Genomic DNA, 18,706 nt, shown 5'->3' on the forward strand with positions numbered 1-18,706 from the left:
TTCGCAGGTCCCTCAAGTGGGACTCAAAAGACCGAAGGAAGCCCTAGCCTTTGGCAAGCGCTGGTTCTTGCCCTTTTTGGCATCTTGGTACTTGTAGTTTTGTCCACTATATCCTTCACCGAAAAACAAACGCTGAGACCACAACTCCCATCACCCCGCGAGCACTGGAGCCTTCAGAGCGCATCCTCCTGAGGGGGCGCGGGCGCCATTGACTAACCTGTTGGTCGAAGGTCCGCCTTCCTGAGCCCAGGCGCACCCATGATTGGTCGGCTATCCCGCCTCTCAATGGAGGGGGCGACCTGTGAATGAAAGGGGGGCGTGTCGGTGCACGTAGCTTCTTGGAGGCGCTGCTGGGACCCGCTGGAAGGTGAGAACCGAGAAGCGGTTTCGCGCTGCCGCTTTCATTGACTTGGGCAGGATCCAGGACACTCCGCAGGTCGGCCCTGGCCGGGGGTCAGCGGGCAGGGAAGCCGCATCTCAGTCGGCCTTCTTCCGACCGCCCGGACCTGGAGACTCCCAGATACCCGCAGCAAATGACCTACCCCCAATCTCCTATTAAGCTTGGAGACGGGCGCCGTGAAGGCAGAGCCCCCCACCTTCCCTGGCATTAGGCTGTCCCCCGGCGTGGTCCACCAGGGTGGTCGGGGAGTGGGCTCATCCAGAAGGTGCGGGGGCACGAGGCAGTGCCTGCCGTAGCGATGGCCACTTTGTCCGCGGAGGCCACGGGAGGGGCAGGGAAGGCCTCGGTTCCCTACGCGCCGAGGCCAAAGTTCCGGTCGTCTGGGTCGGGACCGGGGAGGACCCCCTTATCCTGTGAACAGTTTATCGGGTGAACCAAAAATGCAGTTCACCCTGCAATTCTGTGGAAATGGAAACTTCTTCCGTGTCCTTCCCCTCTACTCCATGTTTTGGGGAAAGGAGTGACTTCCCAACGCTTCTCATTGTGTCCTGGAGGGTTTGGGGAGTCAGGCTGGCATGGTGGTTAAGGGTGTCAAGTCTGGAATCAAACCCGCTTCAGTTCAAATCCTAGCTTTGGGTGTGTTAATCTGTAAGACTAAACCGCAGTTTTCTCCTCGGAAAAAGAAGATGTCATGATTGTGATTACTGCACCGGCCTCTTGTGAGGTTAAAATTAATTAACATTTGTAAAGTCTTCGTACAGTGCTTCGTAAGTAGTTCTCAGTGAATGCTAACAATTGATGAGCAGGTTTCCTTATTCTCAGGTCAGTGAACCTGGAGGAGTCTTGTCGGGAGTCAGTGGTTGGAATTCAAAGCTGCTTTTGGTGCCGGAATGAAGACCGTCTTGTGATTTGGCTGGGTAGATTCCTTCAGGGGAATGTGGGAGTTCATTGCAGGTGGTAGTGTTGACATCTGCCCTCTCCTGGAGGACAGGCACTATGTAGTATTAGGTTCATTTTTCTGTTCTTGGCATCTTCCCTGTGTTGGGCATTGTTTGTAGCTAGTGACTGTTGAATTGGAACTGTGGGAAGGTTGGGAGAATGCCTGCCAGAGTGTGGATGTACTGCACTTCTGAGAGCAGGATACCCCAAGAGCTGCATTTCTGGGAGAAATGTTGATTCTCAGCATGTCCCAGGGATGCAGAGCACCAAAGGCAAGTAAGATTAATATGAATAAATGTTTTCACATTATATGCCAATGTAGGATTGAGGCAAGTTTTGAAGGTAGTATGTGGATAGACTTGTACAAACTCAGGGAGTATTCTCATGAGCCAATAGAGTTTAGAATACTTGCAGAGAGTAAGCCAAAGGAAATGGATTTTGAGTGCTATTGTTGAAAAGGAGCATCTTCCAGTGAAAAAAAATGGAAGTGTCCTGGGAGGAGGCCCTGCAGGTAAGACCACTGTACAAGTTCGGAAGTGTTGTGCCTACTTAGATGTTTATCGCCCTGGTTTGCCAACTACTCACCCCTTGGCCCCTCCTCCTTTGTTTGTTAGAAAAAAAAATAAAAGCAATACAAGGAACATACTAACAGCACAGAGGTTGCAAAGGAAAAGGGAAGTTCCTGCCACACATCTCTTGCCCATATTCCTTCTCCTCAAGGGTATTTGCTTGTATAAGCTTTCAGAAAAAAAATGTATGCATATACCAGCAAAAACATATGAAAGGATAGGCTCATACTGTATATTTTGTTTTGCATCTTGCCTTTTTCTCTTTTACTGTATCTTAGTGTCCTTTTTCATATAAACACATCCAACTCTAGCTCAATGAAAACATGGTTGCTTAGTAGTTCCCTGTGTGATTGCACTTCATTGATTTAACTTCTCTGTTGGTGTTAGTACAAAAAGACCTGGTGTAATCGCTGGCATCTCTGAAATTATAATTTAGTGTATTTTTTAGAATACATCCAAAAGGGTAAATTCTTAGCAATGAAATTTCTGGGGCAAAAGATATGTACATTTTAAGCTGGATAAATATTCCCCTCTAAACATTCCCCTCTAAAATGGTGTTCAAATTTATATTCCCATCAATAATGGATATTATCACATTAAAAAAAAATGTGATTTTACCAGTCTGATGGGTTTTCTTTCAGTCCTGAGGAAGCATACAATGTGGTATTTATTTATTTATTTTTAAGATGTTATTTATTTTCAGAGAGGGGAAGGGAAGGAGAAAGAGAAGGAAAGAAACATCAATGTGTGCTTGCCTCTCACACCCCCCCACTAGTGACCTGGCCTAAAACCCAGGCATGTGTCCTGACTCGGAATTGAACTGGCGACCTTTTGGTTCATAGGCCAGCACGCAATCCACTGAGCCACACCATTCAGGGCCAATGTGGTATCTAAATGTAGCTTTTTCCTATATCTTGTTCTTCTCTTACCATTTTGATTGCTGGGGCAGTAGTGGGAACTGCTGGAAAGGCTTGGGTGGAGCAGCCAGAAGAGGTGAGAATGATGAAACAAAACCGTAGTCCTGTGCAAACTTTCAGGGGTGATTTATTTGGGAATAGTAGAATTTTTCAGGCATCTGACAGTTCTCTTCCTTTCTGCACCAAATATTAATTCTAACTACTTTGGGTGAAAATTTCCAAAATTATGACATAACTTCCCTGAGTTTAGAATAATATAAAAAGATAAGTCTTCTTGATGACTTAGGCTCATCTGTTATAGCCCTGGGCTATAATTTAGTGATGTCCTTAGGCCATTTGGAGAATGTAGGAGCCCTTAATGCCCTTAGCTAAATGGCCTCAGGCTGATATTTTGAAAAAAATGCATAGGTCTAGTTTTTTAGAATGGTTTTACCTTTTCCTAGCTGTCAGCTCTCACTTTTAAGTTTGTCACTTTACTTGCTTAGAGAGGCTCCTCTCCACTTCTGGCCCTAATTGGTTCTCTAGTTTCCAACCTTAATGCATCACTTGTTATGCATAGAATGAAGTCTGTGTAAATTGCCCTTTAACAAGGTTGTTGTGGGTCTTGTATGAGTAAAGTCTGTGCGGTTATTGTGTTAGGCCTTTGGGGATCTAGTTTTGCCAGAGGAAGGACCCTTTTTGGGGGAAGAAAGTGCCTGATTTCTGGTTGGGTAAGGCATTGTTGTGCTCCAGTTGTAGAAAGGAAGAGTGTTAAAGAGTCGTTAGCTACGGCCGGCAGCTCTAACTAGGCTTTTTGCGATTTCAGTAAAGGGAAATGGTGTGCTTGGTTGTAGACACTTCTCTGAACTTGATGGGTCAGTAAGTAAAAGGGGTATTGTTGGATGGTTCTGTGGCTTGTGTGATGGGAAAAGATGGAGCAGAGAGCTTGGGAAAGAAGATAACTCCTGCTTATAGCATGCATATACCGGCAAAAGCATATACGCAGATGGAATTTTAGCAGAAAGATTTTGAATTTGATTTATACATGTTGTACTTAGCAGTTAAGAAAAGAGTATTTCATTGTATTTAGCAAATGTACCTTGTCCAAAGCACTCTGCCAGGTGCTGTGGGGGATATCAAATGAAATAAGACATGGATCGTACAGCTTGTAGTCCACAGAGAGGTAAGGGCCAGGACACAGAAATACAGAGGAGTAAACCAAGGGCAGTAGAGTCAATCAGCCAGGAGTCTCTCACTTGCAAGAGATAGAAAACCCAACTCAACACTGGCCAGAGTGGCTCAGTTGGTTGGAGCATCATCCCCATAACTGAAAGGTTGCCGGTTCAATTCCCAGTTAGGGCACATGCCCAGTCACAGGATGCAACTAATTGATGTTTCACATTGATGTCTCTCTCTTTCTCTCTCTCTCTTTCTTTCTCTCTCTCCCTCACCCCTGCTTTCCCTCTCTCTCTCAAATGAGAATAAAATAAACAGGAAGGAAAGAAGGAAAGAAGGAAGGAAGGAAGGAAGGAAGGAAGGAAGGAAAGAAGGAAGACTCATACCAGCTAAGGAAAAAAAGGAACTTAATTGGCTGCTGGCACAGCAGAAGTTGGGGCTTAGATGGTGTCCCTGGGTCCGTCTGTTACTCCTTCCTGAGCTGGGTTGTCATCCTTGTTAGGCTGGTTCTCCTGGTAGTGGCGGCAGCATCTCTCATACTGCACCTGCCTGCAGAGCAGGAGAGAGTGCAGTTTTTTTGAACTCCCAGTAAACATTTCATTGCTTTTCATTGGCTCTGACCAAGCCGTGTGGCCATCTCTGAGCCAATCATTGTGGTCAACTGGTGGAGCCTGGGAATGGTACCAGCTAGATGCAAAGCACATTGACCAAGAATGGGGAAGGATGGTTCCAACCAAAGCCAAAAAGGACACTGAAACCATAAGAACGGTCAATGCATGCTGGCTCGAGAATCCACCAATGTTTCCACAAAGTGATGGTAAGAGGTGTGAGCTGAGACTACTTGTCAGTCTCTAAGCTGTGTATCAGGACAGTGTAGACTGAACGGTAATTCTCAGGCTTGGGTGTTATCTGCAGTTTGAGCCTTGAAGAAATTAGAGTATAGTGCATCAGAGCATGAACTCTGGAGGTTAACCAGCCTGGTTTTGAGTCCTGGCTCTGTTACAGCTGTGTCATATGTCTTCTTTGAGTTTCTTGCCCTTATCAGAAAAACGGGGACAATATTGGTGTTTTGTCATAGGATGTTCCTAAAAATTCATTGAAAGAATCAAACACCATGCACTCTGCCCACATGTAGCTGGCTCTAGTTATTTTTTCTTGTTTCTCAAAACTTAACGGAGTTGGACAACCTCTGATTTTTGTTAGATCCAAAATAGCCCATATATAAAGACACTATTGAACCAGTGTCTTGGGAAGAATTTTAAAAATATATTAAAAATATCCTGGCTGGTGTGGCTCCGTGGCTTGAATGCCCACCTTTGAACCAAAAGGTCACCGGTTCAAGGTTCAATTCCTGATCAGGGCACATGCCTGGGTTGCGGGCCAGGTCCCCAGTTGGGGGCTTGCAAGAGGCAACTTATTGATTCTCTCCCACTCGTTCCTCCTTCTTCCCTTCTCTCTGAAAAATAAATGAAATCTCTAAAGAAATAACAATATTAAAAATAGACATCTTATTCGTAAAGTTGGAATTTGTGAATTAACTTTTCAAAATTCTTGGCAGGGATACAGGCTACTCCAGAATAGCAGCAGTAGCAGCAGGTGGAGAAATGGAGGTGCAGTCCTATTATGCCAAGCTCTTGGGAGAGCTGAATGAACAGCGAAAGAGGGACTTTTTCTGTGACTGCAGCATCATTGTGGAAGGGCGGATCTTCAAGGCCCACAGGAACATTTTGTTTGCCAACAGCGGCTACTTCCGAGCCCTGCTCATTCACTATATCCAGGACAGCGGGCGGCACAGTACCGCCTCCTTGGACATTGTCACCTCCGATGCCTTTTCCATCATCTTAGATTTCCTCTATTCTGGGAAGTTGGATTTGTGTGGGGAGAACGTGATTGAAGTTATGTCAGCCGCCAGCTACCTGCAGATGAATGACGTGGTGAACTTCTGCAAGACATACATCAGGTCATCCCTGGATATCTGCCGGAAGATGGAGAAGGAGGCTGCCGTGGCTGCAGCGGTGGCGGCGGCGGCAGCGGCGGCGGCTGCAGCAGCAGTTCATCAGGTTGACAGTGGAAGCTCCAGTTCTAGCAAGGAGGGGACCTCCTGTGATACCAAGAGCTTGGTCTCCTGTCCCGCTGAGGAAGAAGAGCATGTGGATTGTCCAAGAGAGTCCCCTTGCGGGGACTGCAGAAACTGCCACCCCCTGGAACTGCTGGTGAAAGACAGCCAGGGCAGTGGGTCAGCGGACGGTGACCTCTCTACTCTGCCCAAACAGATAGAGCCCAAGGTGGAGTTTGATGCTGATGAAGTGGAGGTGGAGGTTGGTGAGCAGCTACAGCAGTACGCTGCCCCGCTGAGCCTGGCCCACATGGAGGAGGGTTTGCCCAGTGGCCAGGCCGTGGACTTGGCTTACAGTAACTTCCATGTGAAGCAATTCCTGGAGGCCCTCCTGCGCAACAGTGCTGTCCAGGGCAAAGATGATGTGGACCATCACTTTTCTCGGAGTCTGGAGGGAAGACCAGATGGCATGGGAGGAGCCATGACTTCCATGATGGATGTCCAGGCCGACTGGTATGGAGAGGACTCAGGTGAGTGCCATTATCATTCATCATCTCCACTGGTCATTTAGCACCCGCATCTGTGCCTTGTAGTCTCCCGTCATCACCATCACCACCACCACCACCAATGCTGTCATTGCCACCGCCATCACTCTCACCACATTATCGCTGCCACCACTACAACCAATAGGTACTGATTGAGTGGGTCATTGTCTCTTCATGTATGTGAGTATTTTACCTCTACAACTAGCGTGTAAGCATGTTGAGGGCAGTTTGAAGACATGGAAAGAACTACTGTCTTCCACCAACCATCGGCGGGATTTTGGTTAAATCACTAAATCTCCCTGGACCTGTTTTGTTCTAGAGATAATCATCCCTGTCTTGCTTTTCACAGGACTGAGGACCAAATGACAAGGTGTTCATAATCTTTTGTCATGTGTGCTAACATGTTCTAGACAGGTAGAAAATTTATTTTTCTTTGTGTCAACCATGGTGACTGGCACAAAGTCATTCACTAACATGTCATGGTCAATGGTGTGACCTACTTGGGAATATTTTAGAGTCAGCCTTTGGCTTCATGTGAGTAAATTTCTTATACCCTTTGGTAGGCTTTTTTGTTTTAAGAGCACTTGGTTTTGTCCCTGAACAATTTTGAAAGATGAGTTAACTCTTCTTTTTTTTTTAAGATTATTTATTTATTTTTAGAGGGGGAAGGGAAGGAGAAAGAGAGAGAGAGAGAGAGAGAGAGAGAGAGAGAAACATCAATGTGTGGTTGTTGGGGTCCGTGGCCTGCAACCCAGGCATATGCCCTGACTAGGAATCGAACCTGCGATGTTTTGGTTCGCAGCCTGCACTCAAGTTAACTCTTCTTAACATTGAGCTATTGTGTGGTAAAGTGTCTCGTGGGAGATAGAGATAGACCTGGCTGTCACCTTCCTGATGAAAGCATCCTATAGCTTCCAGGACCAAAAGCCAAAAGAAATTAATGAATCAAATTTTTATATACCCTTCAATATGGAACAGTGAAAGTATTTTAAATAATGGAGTTCAGCTGCTTTTATTCGTTAGTACATGCCTGCTTTAGGGTTTTTTTTTTTTTTCATTTCAATTTTTTGAAGCAGAACATTGTGTATGTCTGATTAAAATTAGACTTGAAAGACTCAGAAATGCTGTTTTGGTCCTCAGAAACACTGTCTCAGCCAACATGTAGATGGTAGCGGCCGTTTTCAGTGAGCGCTCTGCGGGGACTTGTTGCAGCCTCAGTTCCATGCAGGTTAGAGACCTCCCCAGACTCTGCTCACCCTTTCACAGTCATTAGACCTTCCCCACGCCCGTGAGTTTGGCAGAGGAAGTGCAGAGAAACTGAGACTCAGAAGGGTTTAGTGAGTTTCCTGAGAATGCAGAGCTGGTAAGCGGCGCAGCTAAAACTAGAAACCTGAGCTGGCTTCACTTCACTTACTGCACAGACTGAAGGAGCACAGTTGGATCGAGGATTTCAGTGCAATTTTTTTAGCTTTCAGCACAAGCTGCCTGTAAGCACAAGTATCAAGATGTGTTTCAGCTGCCTGCTACCTTCATTCAAGTCTTGAGTGTCAGGCTGTGAAGTCAGGTTTCCAGCTACCAGGTGCTGTGGCGAGGCAGCCACCTGGCCCCTGGCCAGGTCTGGCGCCCTCCAGGTTTTGATTCCATTCACACAGCTCCAGGCTAAATGTATTCCAAGTGCCAAGGCACTGAGTAGGACTGATTTGTCTGGTCATTCATTTATTTGCTCAAATATTTGAGTACCGCCCTGGCTGGCGTAGCAGCTCAGTGGATTGAGCTCGGGCTGCGAACCAAAATGTCGCAGGTTCGATTCCCAGTCAGGGTACATGCCTGGGTTGCAGGCCACGGTCCCCAGCAACTGTACATTGATGCTTCTCTCTCTCTCTTTCTCCCTCCCTTCCCTCTCTAAAAATAAATAAATAAAATCTTTTAAAAAATATTTGAGTACCTTCTTGGTGAAGCTACAAAGATAAGTTGGACGTGGACCCGACCCTCAAAGAATAAGATAAGACGTGCGTAATTGGCATCATGTGGTCGAAGGGTACTAGGGCTGGAAGACAGATGGAGGCGTGAGCTTCCCAGCTGTCCAAAAGCAGGAGAACTGGCTCCCTACTGGGATATCAGGGAGGCTGTATGAATGTGGCATCTGAGGGTAAGAAGACAAGACGTAGGAGAAAATTGACTAGAGTCAGATCACGGAAAATGCTGAATGCTAAGAGATAAGGGTTTTTAAAATTTACTTTTAGAAGGAAGGAGAAAGAGAGGGAAAGGAGCAGCAGTGGGTGGTTGCCTCTCAAGCACCCCCTGCTGGGGACCTGGCCTGCAACCCAGGCCTGTGCCCTGACTGGGAATCAAACCAGCAGCCCTTTGATTCACAGGCCCATGCTCAATCCACTGAGCTACACCAGCCAGGGCAGAGGTGAGGTTTTTATCTGTAGGCACAGGGGAGATCTTCGGTAGTCCCTGAGCTTGGGAGTGGACGGGATTTGTGCTTCAGGGAGTTTAATTTGGCCTTAGCACAAGATGGTGTGCCGCTGGGAGACCAGGGCAGGGAGACGGCAGGAGGCTGTTGTGGTAGTTCTGTGTCCCTGTTGCCTGTCCCCACATTCGCAGACACTGCCAAAGCATTAGGTCCTGCTATAATCTTCTCCTTCCCGACCTTCCAAGCCCAGCTCTAGCACCTCCTATCACTTCTTGGAAAGTTCATCTACATTTGCTACCTCCACTGTTTCATTTCCCACTGTTTCCTCAGCCCACTGCAGCTTGGCGTCTGCCCGCCACACACCCTACAAACCTCTGTCATGAGGTCAGCTGTGTGGTAAAGAGTGATTTTCAGGTGTTCTCTTACTTGACCTCCCTCAGCAGTGGACTCTGACCTTCCTCTCCTTGCAGTTCTTTCTTACCCTGGCTTCTGACACCAGGAGTACCCATTGCTGTTACCTCTGCCTGTTCCTTTTCAGCCTCATCACGGGTCATTTAATGTCCAGCATTCCGTCATTGGCTTGCTTCGTCAACATCTTTTCATTTCTATTTGTTTGTTCATTCACTCAACAGATATTTACTGAGCATTTAGTACAGGCCAAGCATTGTTTATTCCAGAGAACAAAAGACAGTCCTTGTCCTCATGAAGCTGACATTCTAGTGGAGAGAGATAAACAACCAACAAATACGTGAATATGTAACATGAAGAAGAACTAAAGCAGGGAAAAGGTTGATAGAAAGGAAGGGGATGCTATTTTATTTAGCATTGACGAGGAAGCCTTTCCTAGCAAGCTGTTTTTGAGCAGAAACAAGGCAGTAAAAGAGCAAACTGTCCCGATATCAGGGGGAAGAACATTTTAGGCAGAGAGAAGAGCAAGGCACCCAGGCCCAGGTACAGGACGGCATTTGGCGAGTGAACCAAAAGAACAGCTGGTGTTGGCTGGAGTAAAGTAAGCACGGCAGAGAGTTCTGGGGGGTGAGCTCAGGAGTTTGGGTGAGGGTAGGCCAGGTAGGGTCTTGCAGGCCATGAGAAGGCCTTAGGATACTACTCTGAGCAAGGAAGCCACTGGAGGATCTCAGCCTAGTACAGTAAAAGGATCCGTTTGGGTACTGTGTGCAGTATCCTCTGAAGTGCTCCTCTTGCTTCCTCCCTTGCTCTCTACCTATAGAGCCCAGGGCAGCATAGACCTAGGGGAGTAGGGGTGGAAGCAGGAGGATCACTTTGGAGGAAGTAGCTGCAATTACCCAGTTACTTCTCCTGAGAGATGTGCTCCTCAACTCCATGTGGTAGCAGGAGGGAGGAGGATGATGGATGATGGAAGAGTGAGGGCAATTAATAGAGCAAGGGCGATGGGATCCTGTGCACTAGTGGAGGGGACGGGCTGGCTTTGGAGGGGAGGAAGGACAATTCATTCATACTGATAGGCGTGAAAGCTAATGGCTTGTGTGAGCGGTATGAGAAAAGAGGAGTTAAGGATGACCCTAAAGTTTTTAGCTTGAGCAGTTAATTTAAACATGTTACGTTTGTGATGCCAATGGGGTATGCAACCACAGATGTTCAGGATGTAATTGCATCTACAAGTTTGGAGTTCTGGGGAGAAGTCAGAGCTGAGATAGAAAGTTGGGAGTCATTAATATGGGCCCGTGGAATTTCAAACCTATCTATCCCATAATAGATCTAGAACGGGGCTGTCAAACTCATTTTCATCAGCCTGCAAGTTGCCTTCAGAGGGCCAGGTGTAATTGTAGGGCTGTATAAATGTAACTCCTCCTTAACAGTTAAGGGAGAGCTCGGCGCTGCTGCCCGGTGGAAACAAGGTGCTGGGCCGGATAAAACAAGGTGCCGGGCCGGTTTTGGCCTGCGGGCCTTGCATTTGCCACCTGTGATCTAGAAGGAGAAGAGAAGAGATCTAAGAACTGATCCCTGGGGAGCCCCAACCTTTAGAGGCCAGGGAAATAAGGAGAACCCAGTAAAGGAGACTGAAAAGGGGTAGGCAGTGAGGTGGGAGGAGAATCGAGAAAGAGGGATGGATGCCAAGAGGAGAAAGTCTTTCAAGAAAAAGGAGAAATCAACTCTGTCCCCACTATGTACAGGCAGAGGAGGACTGATCACTGGGTTTAGCAATGGAGAGGTCATTAGGGGGCCCGACAAAGGGCAATATTGGTGATTGGGGTGTGGGGGGAGACCAAACTGAGTAGGCCTAAAAGGGAAATGCGTGTGAAGATAGTGAGTCTAGGTGCTTCTTTCAAGGAGTTTCACTGTGAAGGGAACGAAGGAGTGCATTGGTAGCTGAAGGGGGACATGAGTGCATGGCTTTTGTTAAAGTGAAAGATCTAAAAGCATGTTTATTTACCGGTGGGAATGAACTAGGAGAGGGGAGGGTAACTGATGGCGGAGGAATGGGGGGACAATTAATAGAGCGAGGGGGGGGACAATTAATTTGCTTTGTAGCAAACCTCTCTGTATGTGCCTGGAAGCCGTGCCAAGGAGCAGCTGTCAAAGCATGAACCCTGGTCCAGGGGTCTGATCCATCATCTCGATCTGGGCTGGTAGAATCCCCCAGCCCCAAATGCCATCCGTCGGAGGCAGTGTTGTTGCAGCTTACTGTACAGCTAAATCAATCCATTTGGTTTCCCAGGTGATGTGCTGGTGGTCCCCATCAAGCTCCACAAGTGTCCTTTCTGCCCCTACACTGCCAAACAGAAGGGCATCCTTAAGCGGCACATCCGCTCACACACGGGTGAGCGGCCCTACCCCTGTGAGACCTGTGGCAAGAGGTTCACTCGACAGGAGCATCTGCGGAGCCATGCCCTGAGCGTAAGTGAGCTGGCGGTTCTCTTGTGGTGTGTGTAGGGTGGCTCCTGACATTTGTCTAATGCAGTGATTTTTAACCGGTGTGCCACAAGAATTTTTGAACATGCAATACCTGACTGTTCAGTCAGGGGCACTGACCTCTTTTCCCTTAGATTGTCAAATTAAAAAATGACAACAGCCAACACAACAGTAGTCATCCAGTGTGAATGAATCACAACTATACTACCCTGGCAGGGTAGCTCATTTGGTTAGAGCATTGTCCTGATATGCCAAGGTTGCGGGTTCAGTCCCCAGTTGGGGCACATATAAGAATCAACCAGCAATCGCATAAATAAGTAGAACAACATCTTGATGTTTGTCTCTCTCTCTCCTCCTTCCTCCCTTTCTATAATCACTCAATAAAAACAAAGATTAGGCCCTGGCTGGTATAGCTCAGTGGATTGAGCATGGGCCTACAAACCAAAAGGTCGCCAGTTCGATTCCCAGTCAGGGCACGTGTCTGTCTCTCACTCGCCTTCTTCTTTCCTTCTTCTGTGTCTAAAAATAAATAAATAAAATCTTATTAAAAATCCCAAAACTTATACCTATTTTTTGTCAGATAGGCAAAAAATAAATTTTTTGTGTGCCGCCGAATTTTAGCAATTAGCATATGTGTGCCACGAGGTTAAAAAGGTTGAAAATTACCGGTCTAATGTAAGGGTTAGAAGTATCTTTCACATCTCTGTCCACTGTAGTATTTTCAGAGAATTTTAAACATGTTTCTACTATTAAATTGAAGCTGTGTTGCTGGCACTTAGAGTAAGTTAAAACTTACGGTAACAGACTGGTTTTCCTAGAGAAGAGTTAAGAAAGTTTAGATTCTTGGTCAGGGGTGGTTGTCATAGGCAAAGAACCCCAGGGCTCGGACGCGTGATTCTGAGTCCGTGTCACCGGTGTGATGCCGAAGGTCAGCTGCATTTTCAGTTTCCCACCCAACCCCAGCACCTGCGTGGAGGTGGGGGCGAGGTGTGTAGGCGCTGCACACCTCATTTTATTACACTTTTTGCCTCCTTATGTTCCAGGTAATTGATTTGATTCTCAGCTTCATCCACTCTACTGTTGTTTCCCTGTAAATTATTCTTTATTTCAATTATCCTTTGTTTCTTACTGGATCTTCTTTATGCTGCTGAGGTCCTCACTAATTTCCTTGAGCATCCTAATAACCAGTGTTTTGAACTCTGCATATGATAGATTGCTTATCTCCATTTCGTTTAGCCCTTTTTCTCGAGTTTTGGTCTGTTCTTTCATTTGGGCCATGTTTCTGTATCTCCTCATTTTGGTTTTCTCCCTGTGTTTGTTTCTATGTGTTAGGTAGAACTGCTTTGACTCTGTGTCTTGGTAGTGTGGCCTCATGTAGTAGGTGTCCCTGTAGGGTCCAGTGGCACAGCCTCCCCTATGACCCAAGATGGGTACTTGAGGTGCGCCCTTCGTGTGGGCTGAGTACACCCTCCTCTTATAGTTGAGCCTTGGTTGCTGTTGGCAGATCAGTGGGTGAGATTTACCCAGGCCTGTCAGCTGGAAAGGTTGGCTGTGACCACTGACTGCCAACTTCCACCCTCTGTGGAGGATCAGCGGTGCAGGGGCAGGGTGGTGGTGCTCCAACATTGTGTGTACCTGTCCACAGGGTGCACTGGCCCTGGGGTTCCCAAGTGGTACAGGCTAAGGTCGGTCCCAACCTGTTTTTGCCCAGGGCCACCCTGCCTGAGCTATAAAGCAATAAGGCTGCTACTTGTGTTTGGCTTGGAGATTCCCAGGTGAAGCCAAGCTGTGAATCTGAGCTGCCTGCTGCTAGAGCCTGGCTTGGCTTGTTTGATAGGATTTAGGAAGTTGTGAAGTGTGAACCAAGGCTGGCCTTTCATGTGGAAAAGCAGTTCGGGTGGGCCTGTAAGTTAGGTGGGGCAGAGTGTCTGGGGATCTCTAAGGCAAGTCAAACAGTGTTAGCTAGGTTGATGTAGTCTCAGATATGGCACCAGCTTGCCTGCTCTGTGGTAGGGGTTTTGTAAAGGGACCGTGGCCTCTGCTTGCCCTGATGCCAGACACTTAGGTTTCTCCCTGTATGCCACTGGTGCCTTTCAAGCTGCCACCCTGGTGCTGGAGCTCAGAGGGAGTGAGTCTGAGTGGGTGAGTCCATGTGTGGATTTTTTAAGAGGAGCTGCTTGGGACTCAAGAAGTTTCTTCCACTGATTCAATCCCCACTGGTTTTGTGGCCAGAAGTTGCGGGGACTTCATCTTCCTGGCACTGGAACCCCGGGCTGGGTGGCCTGGTGTGGGGCTGGGACTCCTCGCTCCCGAGTGTCCCTCCCGAATTTTTATCTGCAACACAAGGATGAGGCACCAGCCCATTCCACATCTGCACCCTTCCTACCAGTTTGGATTGATGTGGTTTCTTTAATTCCGTAGTTGTCAGACTTCCATTCAACTTAATTTCTGATGGTTCTGAGAGATGGTTGTTCTACATTTTAGTTGTAATTTTGATGTGGTTGTGTGAAGAGGTGAGCCCTGTCTGCCTGTGCCACCATCTTGACCGGAAGTCATTTGGCTCAGTCATTTTCAGTGCAGTGGCTGTATAATACACGTTTACTCAACTGCGTGTACTATCGCCACTGACTAGTACAGGGAAGTTGTCATTGTTCACGCGTGTGCATTGCAGTCCACAATTCTTGACTGCCAGGTTACATCGATGTCACATGAACTGTTCTCATTATATTGAGAGTGGCTGCACTTTTTCCAGACAGACCTCATATATATAGTTCAGTACTATCCGTGGTTTCAGGCATTCCTGGAGGTTTTTGTAGCATATTCCCCACAGATAATGGGATACTGCTGTATAATCAAGGAAGAAGTAGAAGTGAAAATATACAGCTGCGGGACCTAACCTGGTCTGGAGCATCAGAGAAGACTTGTCTGAAAGGCATCAGTAAGGGGGAGGGGCTGGCAATGGGGAGGAGGGCAATTCCCAGGGATGTCCAGGGGCTCTGAGGCGGCAAGGACCTTGGTGAGGCTGAGACTGCAGCTGATGGCACAGCAGGAAGAGCGGTGAGGAATGAGGCTGCAGGGTCAACCAGGGCCCACATCGGTGGGGCCTTGAAGGCTGTGATTCAGCTCCATTTCTGTGACATTTACTTTGTCTACTTGTAATTTTAGGTCCACAGATCCAACCGTCCAATCATCTGCAAGGGCTGCAGAAGAACCTTCACGAGTCACCTGTCACAGGGGCTGAGGCGCTTTGGGCTGTGTGACAGCTGCACCTGCGTTACAGACGCACATGACGACGAGGACGATTTGATGCCCATCAACCTTAGCCTGGTGGAGGCTTCCTCCGAGAGCCAAGAAAAGAGCGACACGGACAATGACTGGCCGATCTACGTGGAGTCGGGTGAGGAGAACGACCCTGCTGGAGACGATTCTGACGACAGACCACAAATGCGGCCCAACCTAACAGATCGAGAGACACTCATGTAGCAGTACCTTGGTGGGGAAGAGATTTTAGAATTTGTCGTCGCTCATTCTGTGGTTGAAAGCCACCATTTGTCCAATTTTGTGGAACCCTGAGAGGAACATCGTTTTCACTGTTAACGTATTTGCATTTTTGTTAAACTACGTAGTAGAGGTTTGACTTTGAAGCTCAAAGGACGAATGACTTTTTAGTATGGCGCCCTTGGTTTGCTGATGGCTTAACTGTCCCGAATTCCGAGTGAATCAGGGCTGGCCCTCAGGCTCCCCGCTCCTCCCGTCGTGCACCCGAACTCTGGTTAGGAGAAGAAGAACACCTCCATGCTTGTTTTTATATTGTCTCAATCTTCTGCATTCCTTTGTCGTCATCCTCTGCCCTCTGGAAAGGTGGGCAAGAAAATATTTAAGTTTTGAGATCAGTCTTACCTCTGCCTAACTTTTCCTATCGATTTCCATATTCTAATTTTCTGAAGTATTTCAGAGAAAGGTTTGTTAACATAAGGCAGGCAGGGCTGCCTTACACGCGATTGTAAAGGGCACTTTCTAAATCTGAAACTGCAGTTTTCAAAGCTGGGGGTATGCACGTGCAGGCAAGCCTGGAGACGAGCTAAAAGCCTCGTCGTGGCACTTAGACTCACCCCGTTGAATTACATTGTAAGTTAGCCCCGGGAGGAGACCCTGGGAGCACAGGTCTGGATGGCTTTCCTGCTTAGTTTGGTATTTGACGATTCTATACCCAGCAATAACCTGTTGTGTGCTCATAAAGCATATTGTCTGGGCAAAACTAAAAATTCTCTCCTGCTTTTTCAAGCCATTTGCAAAGGCTGTTGCTGTGTAACCTGGAAATGTAGTGACCACTGACATTCTTTTACTTAGTTTCTGGAGAGAATTTTAATTGGAGGGAAAGTGTAAGCCTATATAAACAAGTTACGTTTGTACATTTCTTACCTTTTAAAAGATCCCCTGGAAGGAAAGGGAAGTTTAGTAGAACAGGTTTTCAAAACAAGTCTGCTTTTCACCCACTTAGCAGCTGTACAATTACTCTCACAGAAGGCTGCATTTCTTTAAAGGGCTAAAGAGCAGGAAATGTTACAATTAAAAATATTCAAGGTGCCCTGGCTGGTGTGGCTCACTGGATTGAGTGCTGGCCTGAGAACCAAAGGGTCACTGGTTCAATTCCCAGTCAGGGCACATGCCTGGGTTTCAGGCCTAGGTCCCCAGTAGGGGGCACGTGAGAGGCAACCGCACATCGATGTTTCTCTCCCTCTCTTTCTCCCTTCCCCTCTCTCTAAAAATAAATAAAATCTTAAAAACAAATATTCAAGGCATTTTCATAATTTTGTCTTATATTAAGGTATCCAAAATGGATTTTAAAAGAAATCCCTAATGAAACAAATATGCAAACAACACACAGTTTCCTTTCAACCTTAAAAAAAAAGAAATGGCTTTTACTTTCTTTAATTTTATGTAGTTATATATCAAGACGTGTAAAATCACTTTCCTTTTTGCCTCTTGAACAAAAATGATCATTAAAACATCATAAATTGCTTGTAAGTGTTAGTCGTCGTAGAGTTCAGAAAGTGTTTACGCTGTACTCAGAAGTTAAACTCTAGCCAGTGCTACTCAAGCTACAGCCCACCCATAGGTGCTGGCCCGTGGGTTTGACACCAGGCCACACAGTAGGACCACGTGTTGGTCTGTAGTAGATTGGAAATTTAAAAACTGGTCTTTTACCACAGAGAGTTTGAAAATTACTGTTCTAGATCAAGAGTTACACATGGAAACTTATTAAGGACTGGAAACACTTTTCTTAATCTGCAATGGATATATTAGCTGTTGTGTTTTTAAACAAGTGTATTTTTTAAAAGATTTTATTTATTTTTAGAGCGAGAGTAAGGGAGAGGAAAAGAAACGTTGATGTGAGAAACATCAATCAGTTGCTTCTCATAAGGGCAACCCAGGCACGTGCCCTGACCTGCAGTCAAACCAGCGACCTCCTGCTTTGTGGGACAATGCCCAGCCAGCTGAGCTGCACCCGTCAGGGCTAGCTGTTGTCTTAAAAGAGGGATCTTAGCAAAAGGCAAACCTAAATGGATGTGTAGAAGCTATACTTCGCAAGGAGTTATGTTTGATGTTTTTGCTCTTTCTGTTTATAAAGCGTTTTTGATGTTTTCATATGACTTTTCTACCTCACAGTTTAACTGCCTATGTTCTCTAGTAGAGCAAGGAGCCTCTTCAGTGACCTCATGACCTATTCATATCACTGGGTGTAAAATAAAAAACTTTGCGTTAGAGATATCATTGTAAGACAGTGACTCTCAACTGAGGGTGATTTTGCCGCCCAGGGGGATTTGGCAGTGTCTGGGGACGTTCTGAGATGTTGCAGCTGGCCCCATGCTGCTAACACGTAGTGCGGCCGTGGGGCCGGGAAGGGATGCTGCTACACATCCTGCAGTTCACAGGAGGGCCTCTTGCAGCAAAGCATTGTGCAGTCCCAAATGTTCAGAGTTCAAGGTTAAGAGACCCTACTGAAAAGTAGGATATAAAAAAAGACTTTGAGTGAACTTAATTTTGTGTTCTATTTTAGGCTACCTTTTACCTTCTGAATATTTAATAGACTCATGCTCCCACAAGTTTTAGAAAATAGTGGATTAGTAAAATGGGGAGTGGAGGTCAAACTATTCACGACTTGCCCCCAAATCTGATTAGGTTTGTGATGTGGAAACTTGGAAATTTGAACTCCGACTCATGCCCCTAGAATCACTCTGAGATTTGATCATTTTATTAAACTTTAAAGTAGGAGAATCCATGGAGGGAAGACGGAACATGAAGTTTAATATTTAAATGGTTCTCTTTTTTCCATAATGTTTCAGATTGTTGCATTCCTGGTTGACTGTTTAGGGTTTGTGTTGGCATTTGTAATAACTGGATCGCTGAATTCTCTCACTTGTAAAGGAGATCTTTGTCTGGACTATCAGACCATAAACTGCCCTGTTTTAAATTTATGTTTATATTTGGTGGTCAGTATTTATAATCCACACAGTGTGTTTGAGGTTTAATCTGTGGAGTTGGTGATATTTTTATAAGTAGTTTCACAGTTGGGTCCAACACAGACCATTGGTGATTTAGGTTATGTTTTGGCATCTTTCTCACACATTCTGAATAAGTTCGCAAAGGGATACTTTTATCTTGTATTAGATATATTGCATGAATGGGAACAGGATTCTTACTTATAATGTAATTAAAAATGGTTTCCTTGGGAAGTTGTTTCGCTTGGGGGAAGGGGACAGGCTTTCTCAGCGAGGGTTGGGGAGGAATGTAAATAAGGCCTGAAGTTGTA

At 46.3% G+C, this 18,706-nt stretch overlaps 1 protein-coding gene across 2 annotated transcripts; it reads left to right on the plus strand.

The window, feature by feature from the left end:
• The first annotated feature begins 278 nt into the window (after positions 1-278).
• Positions 279-18,182, plus strand: ZBTB8B (zinc finger and BTB domain containing 8B). 2 transcript variants are annotated; one of them, XM_036025713.1, is made up of 5 exons: positions 320-367; positions 1,223-1,317; positions 5,539-6,566; positions 11,699-11,877; positions 15,058-18,182. In XM_036025713.1, the coding sequence occupies exons 3-5, from the start codon at positions 5,585-5,587 to the stop codon at positions 15,373-15,375; spliced, it is 1,479 nt and encodes a 492-aa protein (XP_035881606.1). In that variant the 5' UTR covers positions 320-367; positions 1,223-1,317; positions 5,539-5,584; the 3' UTR covers positions 15,376-18,182. The 2 variants fall into 2 exon arrangements, with proteins under 2 accessions (XP_035881605.1, XP_035881606.1); XM_036025712.1 differs by lacking the exon at positions 1,223-1,317 and having other exon boundaries at positions 279-367.
• Positions 18,183-18,706: the final 524 nt, after the last annotated feature.

The sequence above is a fragment of the Phyllostomus discolor genome, chromosome 5 (assembly GCF_004126475.2).
Source record: "Phyllostomus discolor isolate MPI-MPIP mPhyDis1 chromosome 5, mPhyDis1.pri.v3, whole genome shotgun sequence".
Taxonomy (NCBI): Eukaryota; Metazoa; Chordata; class Mammalia; order Chiroptera; family Phyllostomidae; genus Phyllostomus; species Phyllostomus discolor.

Excerpts from the sequence above, each read along its gene's own strand:
- ZBTB8B (XM_036025712.1), top strand. The coding sequence starts at position 306 with ATGAAAGGGGGGCGTGTCGGTGCACGTAGCTTCTTGGAGGCGCTGCTG. Across the intron at positions 368-5,538 it reads CTGCTGGGACCCGCTGGAAG|GGATACAGGCTACTCCAGAA; the intron begins GTGAGAACCGAG and ends AATTCTTGGCAG. Across the intron at positions 11,878-15,057 it reads TGCGGAGCCATGCCCTGAGC|GTCCACAGATCCAACCGTCC; the intron begins GTAAGTGAGCTG and ends TTGTAATTTTAG.